The 16139-nt window shown below is 40.8% G+C and overlaps 1 protein-coding gene across 1 annotated transcript in view; it reads left to right on the top strand.

The window, feature by feature from the left end:
- Positions 1 to 11824, top strand: part of LOC146584664 (vascular endothelial growth factor receptor kdr-like) — a 180655-nt gene extending 168831 nt beyond the window's left edge. Inside the window, exon 30 of the mRNA XM_085324289.1 lies at positions 7214 to 11824. Within this exon, the coding sequence (XP_085180415.1) occupies positions 7214 to 7424 (211 nt within the window). The 3' untranslated portion in view covers positions 7425 to 11824. The remainder of the gene's footprint in view (positions 1 to 7213) is intronic.
- The last annotated feature ends 4315 nt before the right edge of the window (positions 11825 to 16139 follow it).

Here is a 16139-nt window from a genome sequence, read left to right as displayed (position 1 = left end):
CTGTTCTTCTGAGATTTCCGGGAAAACCTTCTGAACTGATAGCGGGCCCATGGGGAGTGAATGTGAACTAACACTGTTCTGCTGGCTTCAGTGAATCTGTGCCTGACCAACACCGTCTGGGGCTCTCCCCGCTTACAGTCAACACTTCTGTAGGGATTCCATCCATGCCAAAATACCTGATACTTTCTGTGCCAGCCCGACCACGGAAGACCATCCTAAAGGTCTGCTATAAAAGCAAACCCTGCAGCAAGCTATGTTTGTCTCTTCCTTATTCCCAGGACCTTAGCTAGCACAGAACGGACAGAGGATTGTTTCTTTTTGGCCAGATCCTTCCCGGAGTGTTTGAGGTCCAGCTGAGAAGGCTTTTGTCAGTTTTTTTTTTTAATCATCCTGCAGACTATCATTGGTACAAATAACATTTTTTTTACATATTAATCACGGAGCATCTTGATGCTCTCTCATTTCAGTACATGTCACCCTTTGGTCCTCCCACACTGCTAACTTGAAAAACAAACCTAATAAGCACATGGAATAATCTCCAAATGGATAGGAGAGGTCAGAGAAGAGTGCTGATTTAATGGGAAAGATAAAGTCACCTTTTCTAATTGTGTATCTCTCTCTATCAAAAACATTTACCCTGGATCCCTTTCAAACAGTCTTTCTTTTCTAACACAAAACTGTTCAAAGGCTTAGCCTGTTTTCTAAACCAGGGTGGCTACACGCATTATTTTTGCCAAAAACTTGCTGCTTATTTATCTTGCGTTCATTTCTCTATCGACTTAAAAATTTGGCAACACTACACACCACAGAAAGCCGGTGTCAAGAGTTTATTGAAGATGAATCTGATACTCTGGGCCTGGGAGCACTGTTAGACAGGACTAGCCATTTCTGAAGTCTAAGCGTTTTATCCTGCCGAAGTATAAAGCTATGGCAATAGCTGCGGGGAGAGACAGCATGAATGACCAGGGTAATGACATTGGAGGGAGTATTCAAGGAAACACATTCAGCATAGAGGGGACGTAATGATGGGATGACTCTGGTGTCAGGTTTCATCTCCTAATATTAACAGGCCACTGCCAAGCACTGCTTTAAAATTCTCCTGGAGATTCTTTAATCAAGTTCTTGTTCAAAATTGTAATAGCTTTGATATCTGTTTCGTTGCCCTTCCTTCATCCTCTTTCCCCCCCCTTCTTCCCCCGGCCCGATCTGATTATCCTCAGTTGCTCTGAAATTACTTGACTAGTTCTGGCTCGGTCCCATGACACCGGCTGACGGTGGCTCAGCTGATACGCTCCAGGCTCCAGACCCTGCATCCAGATCACATCACTGCAGGCTCTGCCTTTGCCAAAGCCAAAGTGGGCCTAAGGCAAAAGTCAGCAATATCGAAACAGAGCAATTCTGCTCAGTAGCATCAGGCGTTTGTGTCCAAATGCAAGGTGCCCAAAGAAACCGTAAGGCAGCTGAGTGGGCTAGAAGCCTTTTGCAACATCTCAGAAAACTGAAATTTGGAAATAAATTCACTCCACAGCAGAAGTTAGTTTCAGCAGGTTTTTGTTTTGCGGCGATGAGCATGTTGGGGTAGCAAACATAATTACTGCAACATCATGCAGTACCTTGCACAATGACCTGACTGGAGCTTCCAGTATATAAAGCACTTTGAAGTGTAGGAATTTGGAGAGTTAGGTAAGCCAATTTTTTTCCTAGGGTTATTCTATATGCTTGTAATGGCAAGGACCCAAAGGAGGACTATGAAAGGCTGTGGTTCCCAGCTTGGTTTTGACTGCAGTGCTTTTCATCTCCCTTGTTTTTTAAGTGCTGGAGCTAGTGTCAGAGACTTTCATTCTGGGTGATTTAAATTTCAGGTAGCTGACCAACTCTGCCACACATGCATACTTAATCTGTGGGTGACTTTGGCCTGTTAAAACTTCAGTTTAGCTGTATTTTCTGTTTYGCAGTGTTTCAGAACAATGAATTCCTGATCCTAACCCCCTGAGTTTCCCTTGGCAGTGGACTACTGATGCATTGATACTGCCAGAGGGGATCTGAATATTAAATTCCTACCACACAGCGCTCCTTGCAGAATGTATTAAAGCAAGCTGTGAATCAATCATTACTATTAAAGGAAGAAGTAACCGCTTTATTTATTTCACTGCAGAAAAATTAAAAAATTAATCRTGTTACTCCCCGCCTCATTAAATACCTATGAAAGCTGTTATAAGGCCCTGAAGCGCCTACATGTTATTACAAGATGTGGTCGTAAGACAAATTGCCATACTTGGCAAGGCTCAGTCCAATTTCTCATCTTCCCTAAACATAGCTTCTAAACAGGTCCAGGATTTCTAATTGGACATAATAGTCCATTAGTTTTTCCTACTGAGGGCAAGATACTTGGGCATTTTACCGGAAAGCAATAAAGGCAGCTCCGCAGCACAGGGCCTAAGTGCTGCGCCTTGTATCATAGGTCTTCACTTGCTAGGGTGATTCCGTTACAGTCATTTCTTCCTCCATGCTCCCCTTCAAGTCATTGACTCTGAGATGTAGGCTATTAGAAACTAGCTCCCTCTCACATTAAAAAAAAAAAAAAACAGCCACAGTAATGACTTCCCAGCTCTTTGGTGACTTCAGCATTTTTTTTACTTATAACTAAAGTCACTGATTCATGGAGTGGGATGAAAAAGTCTCATTAGGTCATTTAGGCCTTCTATTTCAGGATCATCCTCCATGGTATCTTCTAAACAACTTTGACACTTCTCTGGAAAACCTAAAAGAGCTTGTGAAAGATTACTTAATATTCAAGCTGTCTTCCTTTCCCTAGTTTAATTTGTAGACTTTCCAGATGCATCAGCACCAGAATATCTGACAGAGCACAGTAAAAAAGGGAGCTGCAAAGGGATCTCGCTGCCTGCACCGTAGTACAGCACTAAAATGCGCTTGCTCAGGTTTGTGGCTGGGTCACGAGACCTGCTAACAATCTTGTGCCCCACACAGACACATTACACCTGTGTGCAGCGGCACGGAGCACAGCCAGGCTCCTCGATACAGTTCTGCTTACGGAGCGGGTAGGCTTTCAGTTATCAGCGCAGAGTCCACAGCAGGAYGTTCCTTCCCCTCGTTTGGTTTTACACCTAACAGACTCGACCCTGGGACCAAGCTCAGAAACACAGCCTGAAGAGCAGAGGGATTTGCTGGTAATTATGAATGTCACGCTTAGCTGATATGCTGCTACTGATGTGTATTCTTCTAATCTTTCTGTATTAGTTCCTCCAGTGCTTTCACTGGTTTTGTACTTCCATCTTTAAAGCTCCCCAGTTTGTAGGTATCTTACTGGAAGAGAAGAGTCCAGTGCTGTGCCTAGGCCTATGAGACAGGGTGAAGCCAGCTCAGCACCCTCTGTGAAATATGTGTCCYCAACCAGCACTGCACGCAGAGGTGCACATTATGAAAGAGGGTCCTTTTGGTTACAACACCTCTTTGAGGTCAGGAAGTGACAGCGTTCAGATGCTCATCTCTCCCCTTATCCTGTCCCAAATGGCACATGTTCTTGCGAGGACAAAACCAAGAGTTTTCGGGTTAGTCGCTGTGTGAAATGTGCCTGGGTCAGCAGGCAAACCTGGTTTAGTTGAGGCCCACAGTCTCCAAACACCTAATCATTAGTATTATGCTGTGGCAAGAATACAAAAAGGCAAGTGGTACTGGTCTGAGACATTCACAAAGGTGAGCAGATTTATCAAAACTGAGTATCATTTTCTTTCTATCTCTTCCTGCAGCAGCAGCATTCAAAAGCTGGGTAGAGGCAGATTTAGTGCAAGGAAATATCTTTTTGAGCAGTGTAATGCCAGTCCAGGGAAAGCACTAAACCAAATAAAGGCTAGCTTTTAACAAAATTATTTAATTATGTAGCCATTAGTAACTTTTGTGGCTATATAATTCTATGATTAATCACATAGAATGCCTTGGGTCAGAAGATGCTCATCTGTGGAGCTCAGGGAGGATTTTTCTCTCTTATACAGGACAGTACAATTGGCTCAGAGCATAAAGGGGTTTTTGCTTTCCTCTGAAGCATCAAATGCTGACCACTGCCTGAGGCAAGGTACAGATGGACTCACTGTCTGATTCAGTGTGGCGGTTCCTCTGAAGCAAATGGGATTTCAAGGACAGGCAGAACAGGGAAGCTGCAGCCTAGTTTTCCAATATATACTCCAAGCATATGTACGCTTCTCTGTTGCTGAGCAAGAACAGAGTAGAATGAAGTGCCAGTAAATATAGAGCATTAAGGGAAAAAAATGCAAAGACCTTTGGATACCTTTAATTTAGGCAATGTACTCAGAATGAGAGGAACAGTTTTGAAAGTTAATTGTATTTTGGTCTGCTGTAAGATGGCTAATGACAAAACTTGCTTCTGACCTAACTCATCAGCCTTCTGCCTTTGGAGTAAATATTAGATGTCAGTGTTTAAGAGTCCTTCTTCAAACACCAGCATGATTTCAGTGATAGGCAGTCATTCCCAGATCCAATCGCCTGACCTAGAGGGGCAGAAACCTAGCAAGAACACTTGCTAGGAGCCTACATGGCTCTGAAAATTTCCCATTGTGTGGCCAAACTAAACCCTAATAGCATTTCTTTTCTCTAGCTCTCTGAGATATGCAGGCTGGGGGCCAAGTTAAACAGATACTTTCAAGCTTCTCCCTGTCTCCACTGACAACTTTAATACCTGGCAAATTAGAAGCCAGAGCATCCACAGAATTGGCTGACACGAGTCAACAGGACTAAGCAACAAAATGAAAAATATATAAATAAACAATGAAGCAAAGTGGTGGTTCTGTTGCTTATGCAAGGGAAGAATTTATGTTCAGAGAAAGTGGGTGTGTGCAGAATGGGACTGTTGCCAAATATACAGTATATAGAAGAAATTTTCACCAACATTTTTCCCTGGACAAAGAGGAAATTTAGACTGTGAGATCAGAGCGTGCTATGTTGTTGGAGCTCTCACAGTTACAATTTATTTTCAATTTTCTGCTTTGCCACCCAGGTTTGGTTTCAATGCCATGGCAAGTCTAAGAGTGCAGTAATGTTGGCCTTAATCTATAATCTCTGACATTCTAGAGGCCTCAGGAACCTCAGTTTATTTTAGAAGTGCAAGAGATGGTTRGCTGTCTCTTACAGCTCAGAGGTCCTGGGTTCATTTCCCAGGAACCAAGCTGGACATACAAATATTCTGTAAAGAGCCACCATCCCATGCTAAAATCAGACCAACTTTAAAGCAGCCAACCTCCCATTGCAGCTCATGAGAGTTACAGCTGTTTATGTTATGTCTGAATTTGGCAGAATATCTCAATTAGCTCATAGCTTAAAATGAATGGCTTCATGGCCTGTGATATACAGAACATCACCTACCTCACAGACTTCCCCAAGAGGAGAACTACAGGGACGGCTGATTCACAGATGGGCACCACAGGATGTTAAATGTGGCTCTAGACAGATTCATAGACAAGTGTTTTACCCTAGACAATGCAGTGCATTATCCATACACACTCATGACCTTTCCAGAAATAGCAAAATTTTAAATGAAAATACCGACATCGATTCTGTCAACCAGAATACCTGCAGCTTTTTGGAAACTTGAAGCTTTGGGCAGTTCCAGATTCAGAGGCAAGATAACACAGTTTCTAAGGTCATAGTAAAATAACGTGGCAGGGCATATTTATTTACTCCTTCAGCTGAAAGGAGCTGTGCCTGCTGAATGTTACAACTCTGTGACAGCCAGCATCAAGTATGCAATGCTCTTAAGTCTGCAATGGTTTTCTCTGCTGTAATATCTACAAAAACATAACAGTGGAGACAATCAGTGTCTTGGACCTACTGCTTTTCCTATTCACCATTTTTGTCCCCCTTCCTCCAATTACTGTATCTGCCTCTTAGCTATTGTTTCGTGTTTCCTGGAGCAGGAACTGGCTTTGCTTTCTTTGTAAAGCTCCCAGCACTCTGAAACCCTGGTCTGCTGTTAGAGGGTGTAGGCACTGCAGCAATACAAACAAATAAAATAATTGTAATGAATAATACAGTAATTTGATGAACTTTTGATTATTTGGTTTTGTTCTAGGGTCATTAGAATGTAGCTTTATGCTCCTTTAAACACATGTGAAAGAGAGATTCAAAGTGCTTGAGTACTGTCTAGTTTTAAATTTTCCCAGGCACATTCATGAGTCATTCAGAACTGAGACATGAGCAATGCCATAATCAGTCTATGAATGTAGCTTATTCCAAAGAGATGCAGGTTAAATTGTCCTAAGCAGCACAGAGAAGCTCAAAAGACCATTCTCAGGTTGGGATCCTTATTAGAACCAACTCTAAATTATCCAGACATTTTCCAAAAAATTCCTCAGACAGAAGATACAAGGCTTAACAAACCATGAATTTTAAGGCAGYCTATACCAGAAAGTGCCTTTCTATTCACAAAGCTTACCTTTCCTGAAGGTCACCTCGCGATACAAATCCTCTCCAGGGTTCTCCCACTTTTACCACTGGGGTGGCTCTAAGCAATATAAGTTGCTTCTCTCCCACTGCCTGCATCACCTATAATAAGAGAAGACAGCAGGAAATGAAAACTGGCTCTCTTTTAATAGCACCAGTTACAGGCCAGCAGTTATAATGTTGAAAAGCACTGTTCTTCACTAGCATGCTGCACCATCATTTTAAAGGGCTAAAGAATATGTGAGAGATTTTGCCCTACTCTGGCTKGCTCAACACACACTGTTGCTTTTGGTATTATTTTAAATTAGAGTCTATCATAGATTAGTCATTAATTCATCTTTTATTATACTTAAAGAAAAGTCACAGACTTAAGTTTTGATTTCAGAAAAGTCAGATTTTATTGACTTGTGTCAGTGACGAGAGAGAATATTGTTGTATGTATAGGATAGGAGCACTTATAACTAAGGTGTACGCTATGCTCTGAAAACTGATAAGCTAAAAAGACACGGCATCTGGACTTTTGGATTCAGTCTCAAATCTCCTTTTGATACATTGAGTTATCTGGAATACCTAATTCTGTTCCCCTATCATCCGATCTGTAAGATGTCAYTGTCTTACAGGGTGTTGCAAAGTGGAATTCAAACGATTTTTGTATATTTAAAATTAATTTTGATCATTAATTACAGACAGAGGCAAAACCTTATGAAGACAAGGTCAATATGTTACACTTTGTTCTCAACAGGCGGAGAGCTGTTAGCAAGAGCAAAGAATCCATATTATCCGACCATGAGCACGAGGCTGTCAAATACCAGCCAGCAGTACAGGTTGAAGAGGACACCATGGACTTCACACTGGAAGACTCTGTTCTCCTTCCTATGGATCCAAACCTGGAATGCCACAGCCCACCTCCAGATTACAACTCCGTCATTCACTACTCTGCTCCTCCGGTGTAATCAGCCCAAGTTGATTCGAGGCCCCTTGCGCCTCTCTTAATTCTCATATGCCTCCATGCCTGGGGAAAGAGGCTGGGTAGAACGAGAAGGGAAATCTGACCGCACACTGGTTCACCTTTTTCTTCTGGCACGTCTCTGATGTGAATGGAAACTCTTTAGGAGCACCCATCTTGCTACCTTTAAAGGCCTATTGCCACATATGCGGTAAATTAAAAATCTGTCTATCAGAATCATAAATAGGAGCTGCAACCCAGAACTGCTCCCACTCCTTCTTCCCCTAACTGGGACTGTTCATTGGCACTTGCAGATTTGCCAGGTCCTTCATTCACTTTTTACTCTGTGTGAGTCACCAAGAATCACGTCAAGCTAGTTTGGAAGCAGTAAAAGATGCTGAAAAGGATCAGTTGAAAACAACAGCCATATACTCTAACATTTTGTTTTTGGAGAAAATCCAAAATTACAACATTTTTCTTGGATCTTGGGATCTCATCTTCACTAAATGGTTTTGAAATACCCAAAATATTTTTGTTACAATTTGCAATATATTCTCCCTGCCTACAGGACCCATTCTTAAAATGACATAGCACGCACAAAGCAGATAGCACTCATGTATCAAGGCATAGGCTGGTCTCTTAGGCTTTCAGGGCATACAGTGTGACTAAATCTGTTTCCCTGTGTTTTCTCCTTGTCAAAACAACAATTTATTTTAAGATGCAATGCAAGAGGGAACCTTGATTGAGATGCATCTTTAATGATTGCAAGGCATCATCAGTGCCTTAAATATGAACCTGTTAAGCTTAAATAAACAGAATTTCCCAGCACACATGGACATACTTATGTGAGTGTGCATACAGCACCCTTTAACAACRAAGTTAAACATATAAATGCGCATACACTTTTGAGGTGCCAGCAGYGTAGCAGCAATTTTGTGTTTCCTTTCTGGAGACAGATTTTTTWAAAGAATAAAGAAAAAAAGCACTTCCTCTGGATTCCATCACAGATGCCACACAGTTTGATCTTGGGAATACTAGTCCATGCTAAACTGTGAGCATATGTGATACATATTTGTCCCTGACTGTCTCGCCAAGGTAAATACTGGTAGGAAATGAAATGCCCTCTGCACTGAAGCCCTTCATGGTTAAGTCAAAACWTTTTTTTCCCCATTCTAATCATGCAGGCTGAATGGATCAAAAATCCTCACATTTGAGAAATTCAAGCTGTGTTACCCCAGCACCCAAAAGCTCTGTGTGGAAGGGACTCTGGCCTGCAAGTAGGCATACGCAGGTCCCATGCACACCCCTGTCTTTCTCACAGCAGTTTCACAAGTAAGCAAATAATTCTTGTCATATAATATGCTATGAAATAATCAGAGCTGACTTTAGAAAACTAGAAGGGATAAAGTATCTAGGTTCCCAAGCCTAAAAAGCAAGGATGAGGAAGATGTTCATTGACAGTCAAGCTTATAACCTGCTAAATTGTAAACCTCAGTCTGTATATAAACTTCTCTCTGTGCACACTTCCTTCCAAGGTCTGCACAACCCTTTCCTTTTGTTCTTTGGCTTGACACTCTGATTTGACTTCTTCAGAGAGAAGGAATTTTTCTTCAGGACTACAGGCTAAAGGAAGAAAAAAATAAAATCCAACACCTGCAAAACAATCATTTTACCTTGGTGAAGACAGTCTAAATGTTCTTGCGGCAGCAAAGAAAACATTTCTGCATGATCAGTTAGAGTTGGTTACATTGCAATAAACATGAAAAAAGCCTCAGGTATTATCRAAGGGGAGAACAAAACTCCAACCCCCATACCACGTTAACTGTGAATGCTAAAGCATCTGAAGAAAGGGCTCTTGGGGACYGCACTTCTGGTTCCCCTCAGCTCCAGAGCTGACCCATTAAAGAAATCATCTGCAGGAACTCAAGAGCCCCTCCTTTATAGTGGACCTGCTAAAAAGTTGTGGTCTGTAGTTGCTTTATGGTCATTTTTGCACTTCTTTGTATTTTAGTACCTATGTATTAACTAGAGCTGGTCATATAACAGAAGAAACTACTGGAAAAAAATCATCTAATGAGCACAGTAAGCTCATAATATCAGTTTTTCATCAAATAGGAAATTAACTATCTGTAGATCTCATCAAATAGTGAATCATTTCTTTTGAAAATAATTTATTCGTATAGCAAAATGTAAAAAAAATGTGCATACGGTTTGTCTGGCTGTACTGTTAAAGGCATCAGTATGAGGTGGTTTGTTATTGTGTCTTGCTCTGTAGCTTACRAAAGCAACAGTGTGTAAAAACCTTTGCTTTTAAACTTTATAAGAACATATAGGGAAAAAAAACTGCAAGTATGCTCTCTATTTTGGAAAAGAATGGGAAACACTGCTGTGTGAACTGTGTGCTTCCAAGAGAGTCGAGTATATTTTCTTCCCTGTTGATCAAGGACAAAATGTAGATGTTTCTCTGAAGTCAGGGGAATATGCAGGGTGTTTCCGGAGCGGGACCTGAGAGGGCAGTCCAGCCCGATCGGCCTTCCCCACATCGCRCGAGACGACCTGAAAACACAGCGCAGGCTCACGTGCTCGAGACACGTTTTARAACACTGGCTGCGTTGACCGTCCCCAGAGAGCTGGGGGCTCCTCTGCAGCGGCAGAATCAACGGCCGWCTCGAGCGGTATCGATGGCCGTTCCTTCAGACCGCGCGGATGCCCTCCAGCCTGTAAAGCTGGCTGTCAGATGTTCTGCAAATGGCAAGTGACTGATGGTTGGGCAGCTGTGTTTCCCACATTTATTCCGAGTGGAAGGTTTTTCCTACTTACGGTAAATGCAACAAGCAGAAATATTGCCTGAAAAGTATTATTGAACATATGTCTTCTATTTTATTTACTAATATTTTGTTCGTCCTTTTCTCTCCTCCCTTAATTTAATTATTGTTCTTTTCTTACAATGATGTATATAGTTTACCCAGTAGACACAAATATAGCAATTCATTTATGTGGTAATATTTGTAACATTTTAGTCAAATGAGAAGGAGATACCTTCATATAACGGATTTAAGTATCTTTACTAAACATTTCACTAATGCTTGCAGGCCAGGCTCCAGTTTACAGTACCTACTAGTGCCATTTCGTAGCAATTCTCCTTTTGGCTGGAAGTATCTCTGGCTCTCAATTATTCCCAGTTGTTGTTTAGCTTCAGATAGGAAACAGGGATCTAGAGGAACTGGCAGGTTTATCTCATTCCTGGGAGTGTCGCCATGCAGCTCAAGGTGAAGGAGAGGAATTTACTGCCTCTGTTTTAACTCAAGACTGGTCTATTGGCTAGAGCAAGAGAAGGGGCCAAACTGCTTAAGTGATGTAACGTTTGATTACCGTTTTCTCAGACTTCTCAGGGATTCCTGTTTGACTCCTGTCAGCCACCTGCTTTTTTTAATCTTACTGAGCTCAGTGATATCTGATATTAGCAAGTACCTTTTTCTTCTGTAATAGTGCTGCTTTCTACTGCTCACTTCTCTTGCAACCCCAGAGAATTAGAGCAAAGGGACTCAGCACTTATCAAAGTGTTGTCTTCTCCCCAGCAGTCACCTGCCATGTAGGAGTCCAAGCAAGGATAAGGTGCCTTCCCTTGCATGCTATTGTTCAGGCTGGTGTTTACGACAGCCTGGTTTCCTACCTCCTCTTTTCTCTACTTTTCATATATTTCTTGATACTTGATGTTCTTCACAGTCCCTCCAATTGGTTTTCTCTGCCTTTTGACCAAGAGCAGCTATAGAGCTAGCTTCACCCCGCTATTTCCTCTGTTCTGTTCTTGCGGAGGCCGAATTAGATAATCTAAAGTAAGCTTTTTTCACTTTAAAAATGTTTCTAATATAAGCAATGGAAACTAGTTTATATTGCTTTGTCTGGAAGCCTCTCTATATCCTTCCCTGATCAAGAGAAGTTTCCTTCTCTTCTGTTATTTCTGTATTTGATACCTGGGGCAAGTCAAAGGTTGCTGTGTATCTATCTGAATCTCATCTTTCTCTTAGTCCTTTCTCAAACAATTTGGTTTCTCTTTGGTTCTTTCAAGTTATCCTCATCCTTACCAGGATGCTAGGTCCACACTATCTGCCCAGGATATCAAGGAAGGTCAGATAAAATTATAAAGCCTTCCTGAATAATAGTCTCAAACAAAACCACTGAAATTTGAACTACATTTCAGGCTGCCGGCTGGTATAAACTGCTGTGCTTCACACTAAGATGAACACTGCTCTCCAGTTTGCTTGGCAGTTATCTAGAATAATGTCAAGTAAGTCCAGGCACTTTACTCCTTATATTTAGGCTCTTGTATACTGTAGGAATGTCCATTGGCATTTAAGCCTGTAACTGGCCAGCCAACACCTTATGACTCATCTTCTCAGTGACCGTTCACACTGAACGCTGGCACTGCCTTATCATGTGCTATCTCRCTCTACCGGTTTCATACGGCCCCATTCCAGCTGTAAGGCTGTGCTCTTGGGTCAATGGTCTCTARCTCCTGCAGCACCAGCTGGACAACACCAGGAAACAACCCGCTGCAGGGAAACATCACTAGCTAGTAGCTCCATAGCAAGGTAAAGCACTGCACGGTTTTTCCTGAACGCAGGAGCTAGCCAGGATCAGCATCACATTCAAAACTCAGTTTGTTTGGRTTTTTTCTTATGATAAAGTGGATGGAAAATACAGAAGGTACCAATATTTCCTTAGTCCCTCCCTACAAGTAGTAATGGCCAAACCCTGGGGTCTATATTCCTGTTTTCACACTACCCATAAAAAAACAAAGGAATTTTGCCTATGTAATGACACCAGTACCATCTTATGCAAGTAAAATTCAGGGAAGCCTTCACGAACTGGTCAGAGAGTGTCTAGAATGTAAGTGTTTAGCCCAAACACTGGCTTGTTTGTTTGATGTATGTGTGTTTCCAAAATATGTTAACAAAGAAAAAGAAAACTTGCTAGATTGAGTCGTTTGGGACCCCAAGGAAATATGATGCCAGAAGGGCCATGGTTACAGGAAGTCTAACGTGGAATGTTGTGAGCAGTGTCCCATTGTCCTGCCTTAAAATCCTGTTTCTCAACAGCCAGCACATCCTTATTACTCACTTCAGTTTTCCTTAGATCTCGAGCTGTCAAAGCAGCTAATGAAAACTGGGAAAACCCAATAACYAGGGACTTAAATAAAATAAACTAAGTGCCACGTAATACTCAAAACACTATGGAATGTTTGTCTGCCCTGTTCCTGTCTGTCTGAAGAATGTATGCACTGAAAACTCTGCTTTCTTATGTAGTCAAAAWTTGTATTGTATCTATTAACCCCAAAATAAAAAGATTCTATATTTATACAGCCATGAGCTCCTTTGTATCATCTCTTGGCTTGTGAAGTGTTGGCCTTAATGCAGAATATAAATAAATAATGCAACAGTTGTAAGAGATTTTTTTCAGGGCATAGATCTTGTATTAATTTCCACAGGGGGTTCAAAACTCAGGACATAAACCTGCTGCACTGTCATTGCTCAGAGATATCTAGCTGCTACATTTGCTTAAAAGATTTACAGATCTGGGAAAATATTAGCTCAATTTGATGGAGAAATCCACAAATCCAGCTGCTGCCAAGAACAGTCCATGAAACACAGGAGACAGTTGTCTTGTTACCAAATCAATGAGACTACTGTACTGGAATTGGAATTATGCTTTCTAAATAAAAGCCACATTCACCAAAGCATATAAGTACTTAAGAGTGCGAAGATAATTTACAGAACATGATAGTATTTGGGGCTGCTCAGGTATAAAACTTCAGAAAGAGTATTTAATTTAATTTGTAATAATATTCTAAAAAGAGAACAAATAAACATTTTCTAATGCAAAGCCAAGATGATGATGTTGAATTTTCACTTGAATGAAATTGTGCTGTTGAAGTATAGACTATTCTATGCTCTTATTTCATAGTGTCTAACATTCAGAAAGGCAAAGATAAAAAATCTCCCCAAAATATTCAAGTGAAGTGGATATGCCATTTTCCTTACTGTTTGATTARTCTTCTTGAAATATTATTTCCAATTCCTCTTTTCATATTGGTAGCATAGCAGATAACTACTGGCTGAAAAATATGAAGTCTTTGCCATTTTATACAAACTGACAAATATTAGTTTCTGCTTATGCCTTAAAATAATATTATTAGAAAAGATTGTGTTAAAGTTTCAGAGCCATTCTTCCATTAGCACAATCTTAAAAGTTATTGGTCTGTGTATTTTGTTAGTCACATTAAAAAACATGAAGCACTCTAGTCACTTCAAACATTTTAAGTTTCTCTTCAATCCCTGTTCCAAATAGTCTTAGAAATGTGTCTAAATTATACATCTCATTCGAAATGCAACCATCTCCTTTCATCCACATAATGAGCAAGAACATTCTTCTCTGTAAAATATAAAATGTTTTAGTGATTTATATAATGTATGACTCATGTATAAGTTTGCTAGGCAATATACAGCCTCTCTCTTTATGGGAAACTAATGYATTAAATGAATGATGGAAGGAAAATATAGAAAGTTAACTGTGATTTGCTTTTAGCACAAAATGTGAATYATTGATCACCTGGTATTACACACAGCTTGAGCTACACAGTACTTCTTGCAAGGTGCCCTGTTTTGGCATGCCTTAGAAAAGTATTTCGGGGAGAAAAAGTACAAAATTAGAAATCAAGAAACACAAGCTCTTCTCTTAGGTCTTGGCCAAGGTACTTAACTTCTCTGTCCTTTCTTTTTGCCATACGTGAAGTAAAAGAGTTTTGTTTGGCTGTTTTTACTGCAGCAGCACATACAGATACAAGACCAGAAAATCTCAGTCTGAAGGGTTGAAACTTGATGGCTTGAGGTGATAAAAATCCAAGAAGACAACAGGGACTAGAAAGAGAGAGCTAAAGAGGTTTGCTGGTACATAACAGGCCAGTGTCAAAGCAAGGAACAAAATCAGCTTTCTGAATTCCAGTCAGGTGCTCTTCTTTCCTCGTATAGCGAGACTTAACTTACGAAGGTTTGCCAAAGCGTAAAGGTTCTGCCAGAGTGGAAAAAGCTGTTATTTTTATATGCTTAGTATACAYTGAGGTCTACAAGCAGTAGAGAACAATTTTATCTCCAAACCTATAAAATAGCCCAAGTCTTTCATAGGATACCAGTATATATTTTAATTACTGGCTATTGCCTGTTCAAAATGTCCCCTAGAGATTGTACTGTAATGAACTTGCCTTGCTTAAAAAGTAGACGAAGCTGTACAAGGGCCAAAAATACAGTCCTTGTTTTTAACAGTTGGCTATGATGAGTCACAAAAGTGTTATTCTGGCTTGATGAGCTAATACTCATTAAAACTAAGACAGGATAAAGTATTTTGTTGGATAAAGTATTTTGTTTAAACTATTCCTTCTACAGGGACTCACTAAACAAAATGCAGGAAATCTAGTCCTGGCAATTCACTTAATATCTCCTCCACCAACACGGACAGAGAAAATGAGACTAGCCTTTCCTCCTCCTCTTTGTGCACAGTCTACGCACTTCTCCCATAGCTGCCCAAACAGCAACGATAGAGTAACACGGCTCCTGAGWACTCCAATTCCGTATTTCTGTAAATGGCATTGAAGACACGGTTGTCATTTAGAAGGACGAGAAAGGACTGAAGGATATCTCAAAACATAAGCTGTCATAATATCAAATGTCAAATGCCAAGGTAAATGAAATTAATGAGGTGAGCCTACTGTTCCTTCTATGCATTTGTCACCGATAGTATTTCAACTGAATTTCTGATCTACGTAGAATCCCTTGGGCCTGAATATAGCCAGTTATTTACTAGGCTTTGTACCTAGTAAAGAGGAAATATTTTCTCTGTGGTTTAAGCTATGCACCTTTTAAGTCCAGAGAGTCTTCTTCAGATTGTAGGCTGACCACAAAGGAGACAGAGAGGCGCATTTCACCCGTCAGCCCCTCGCTAGCTGGTGAGCACCCAGAAGTAGATTTACCTGGAATGAGAACACACAACATATACTGAAAAATAAGTATGTGTGTAACCCAATGTACGCAAATGCAACTGTCTCCCTTTAAAGGCAGGTCGTAGCAGAAGGAACTCAGCCTGCTCTTCCTTCCTCTTAACAAGATTTATTCTTTTAGTTCAACTAACAGTGATCATGGTTCCAGTGTAAGAAATGTCCAGATTCATCTCAGAGAAAGTCTCCTGTAATAATAGTAATACATAGCAGATTTAAACAGGACTTAACAGAACTCATACTGGGCATGTTTGGCCTTATTTAGACTAGAGAAAATTAAACTAGAGAGCAGAAAGTTCTACAAAGTGTTCGTTAGAATATAGGACAGTGTTTTATTTTTCTTTAGTTTTATGTTGTTATTTCACAAGATTGATTTTAGGGGGTTATTCAAAGAGAAAAGTATGCAGTTGTTTTGAAACAGGAGGTGAATTGAAGAGATGGACCCGAAAAATGTGGAGAAATGTGGCTACTTCTGCTAGAATGGCAAGAATAAAATCCAGGAGTGGAGCACGAAGATTTTCACTGCTGAGAGCAGTCAGCACACCTGGGAGCACAGACTTGAGCAGAGCAGGATCTCTGAAAAAGCCTGACTGCCCATCCCAGAGGGCAGGTTGCTCAGAGAGGYTCTRCAGTCTCCGTTCATGGAGGTTTTCAAGACCAGACTGGACAAAACCC

The sequence above is a fragment of the Rhea americana genome, unplaced genomic scaffold (assembly GCF_003343005.1).
Source record: "Rhea americana isolate MKP2758 unplaced genomic scaffold, rheAme1 scaffold_90, whole genome shotgun sequence".
NCBI lineage: Eukaryota > Metazoa > Chordata > Aves > Rheiformes > Rheidae > Rhea > Rhea americana.
This window is presented reverse-complemented; position numbering and strand designations above follow the sequence as displayed.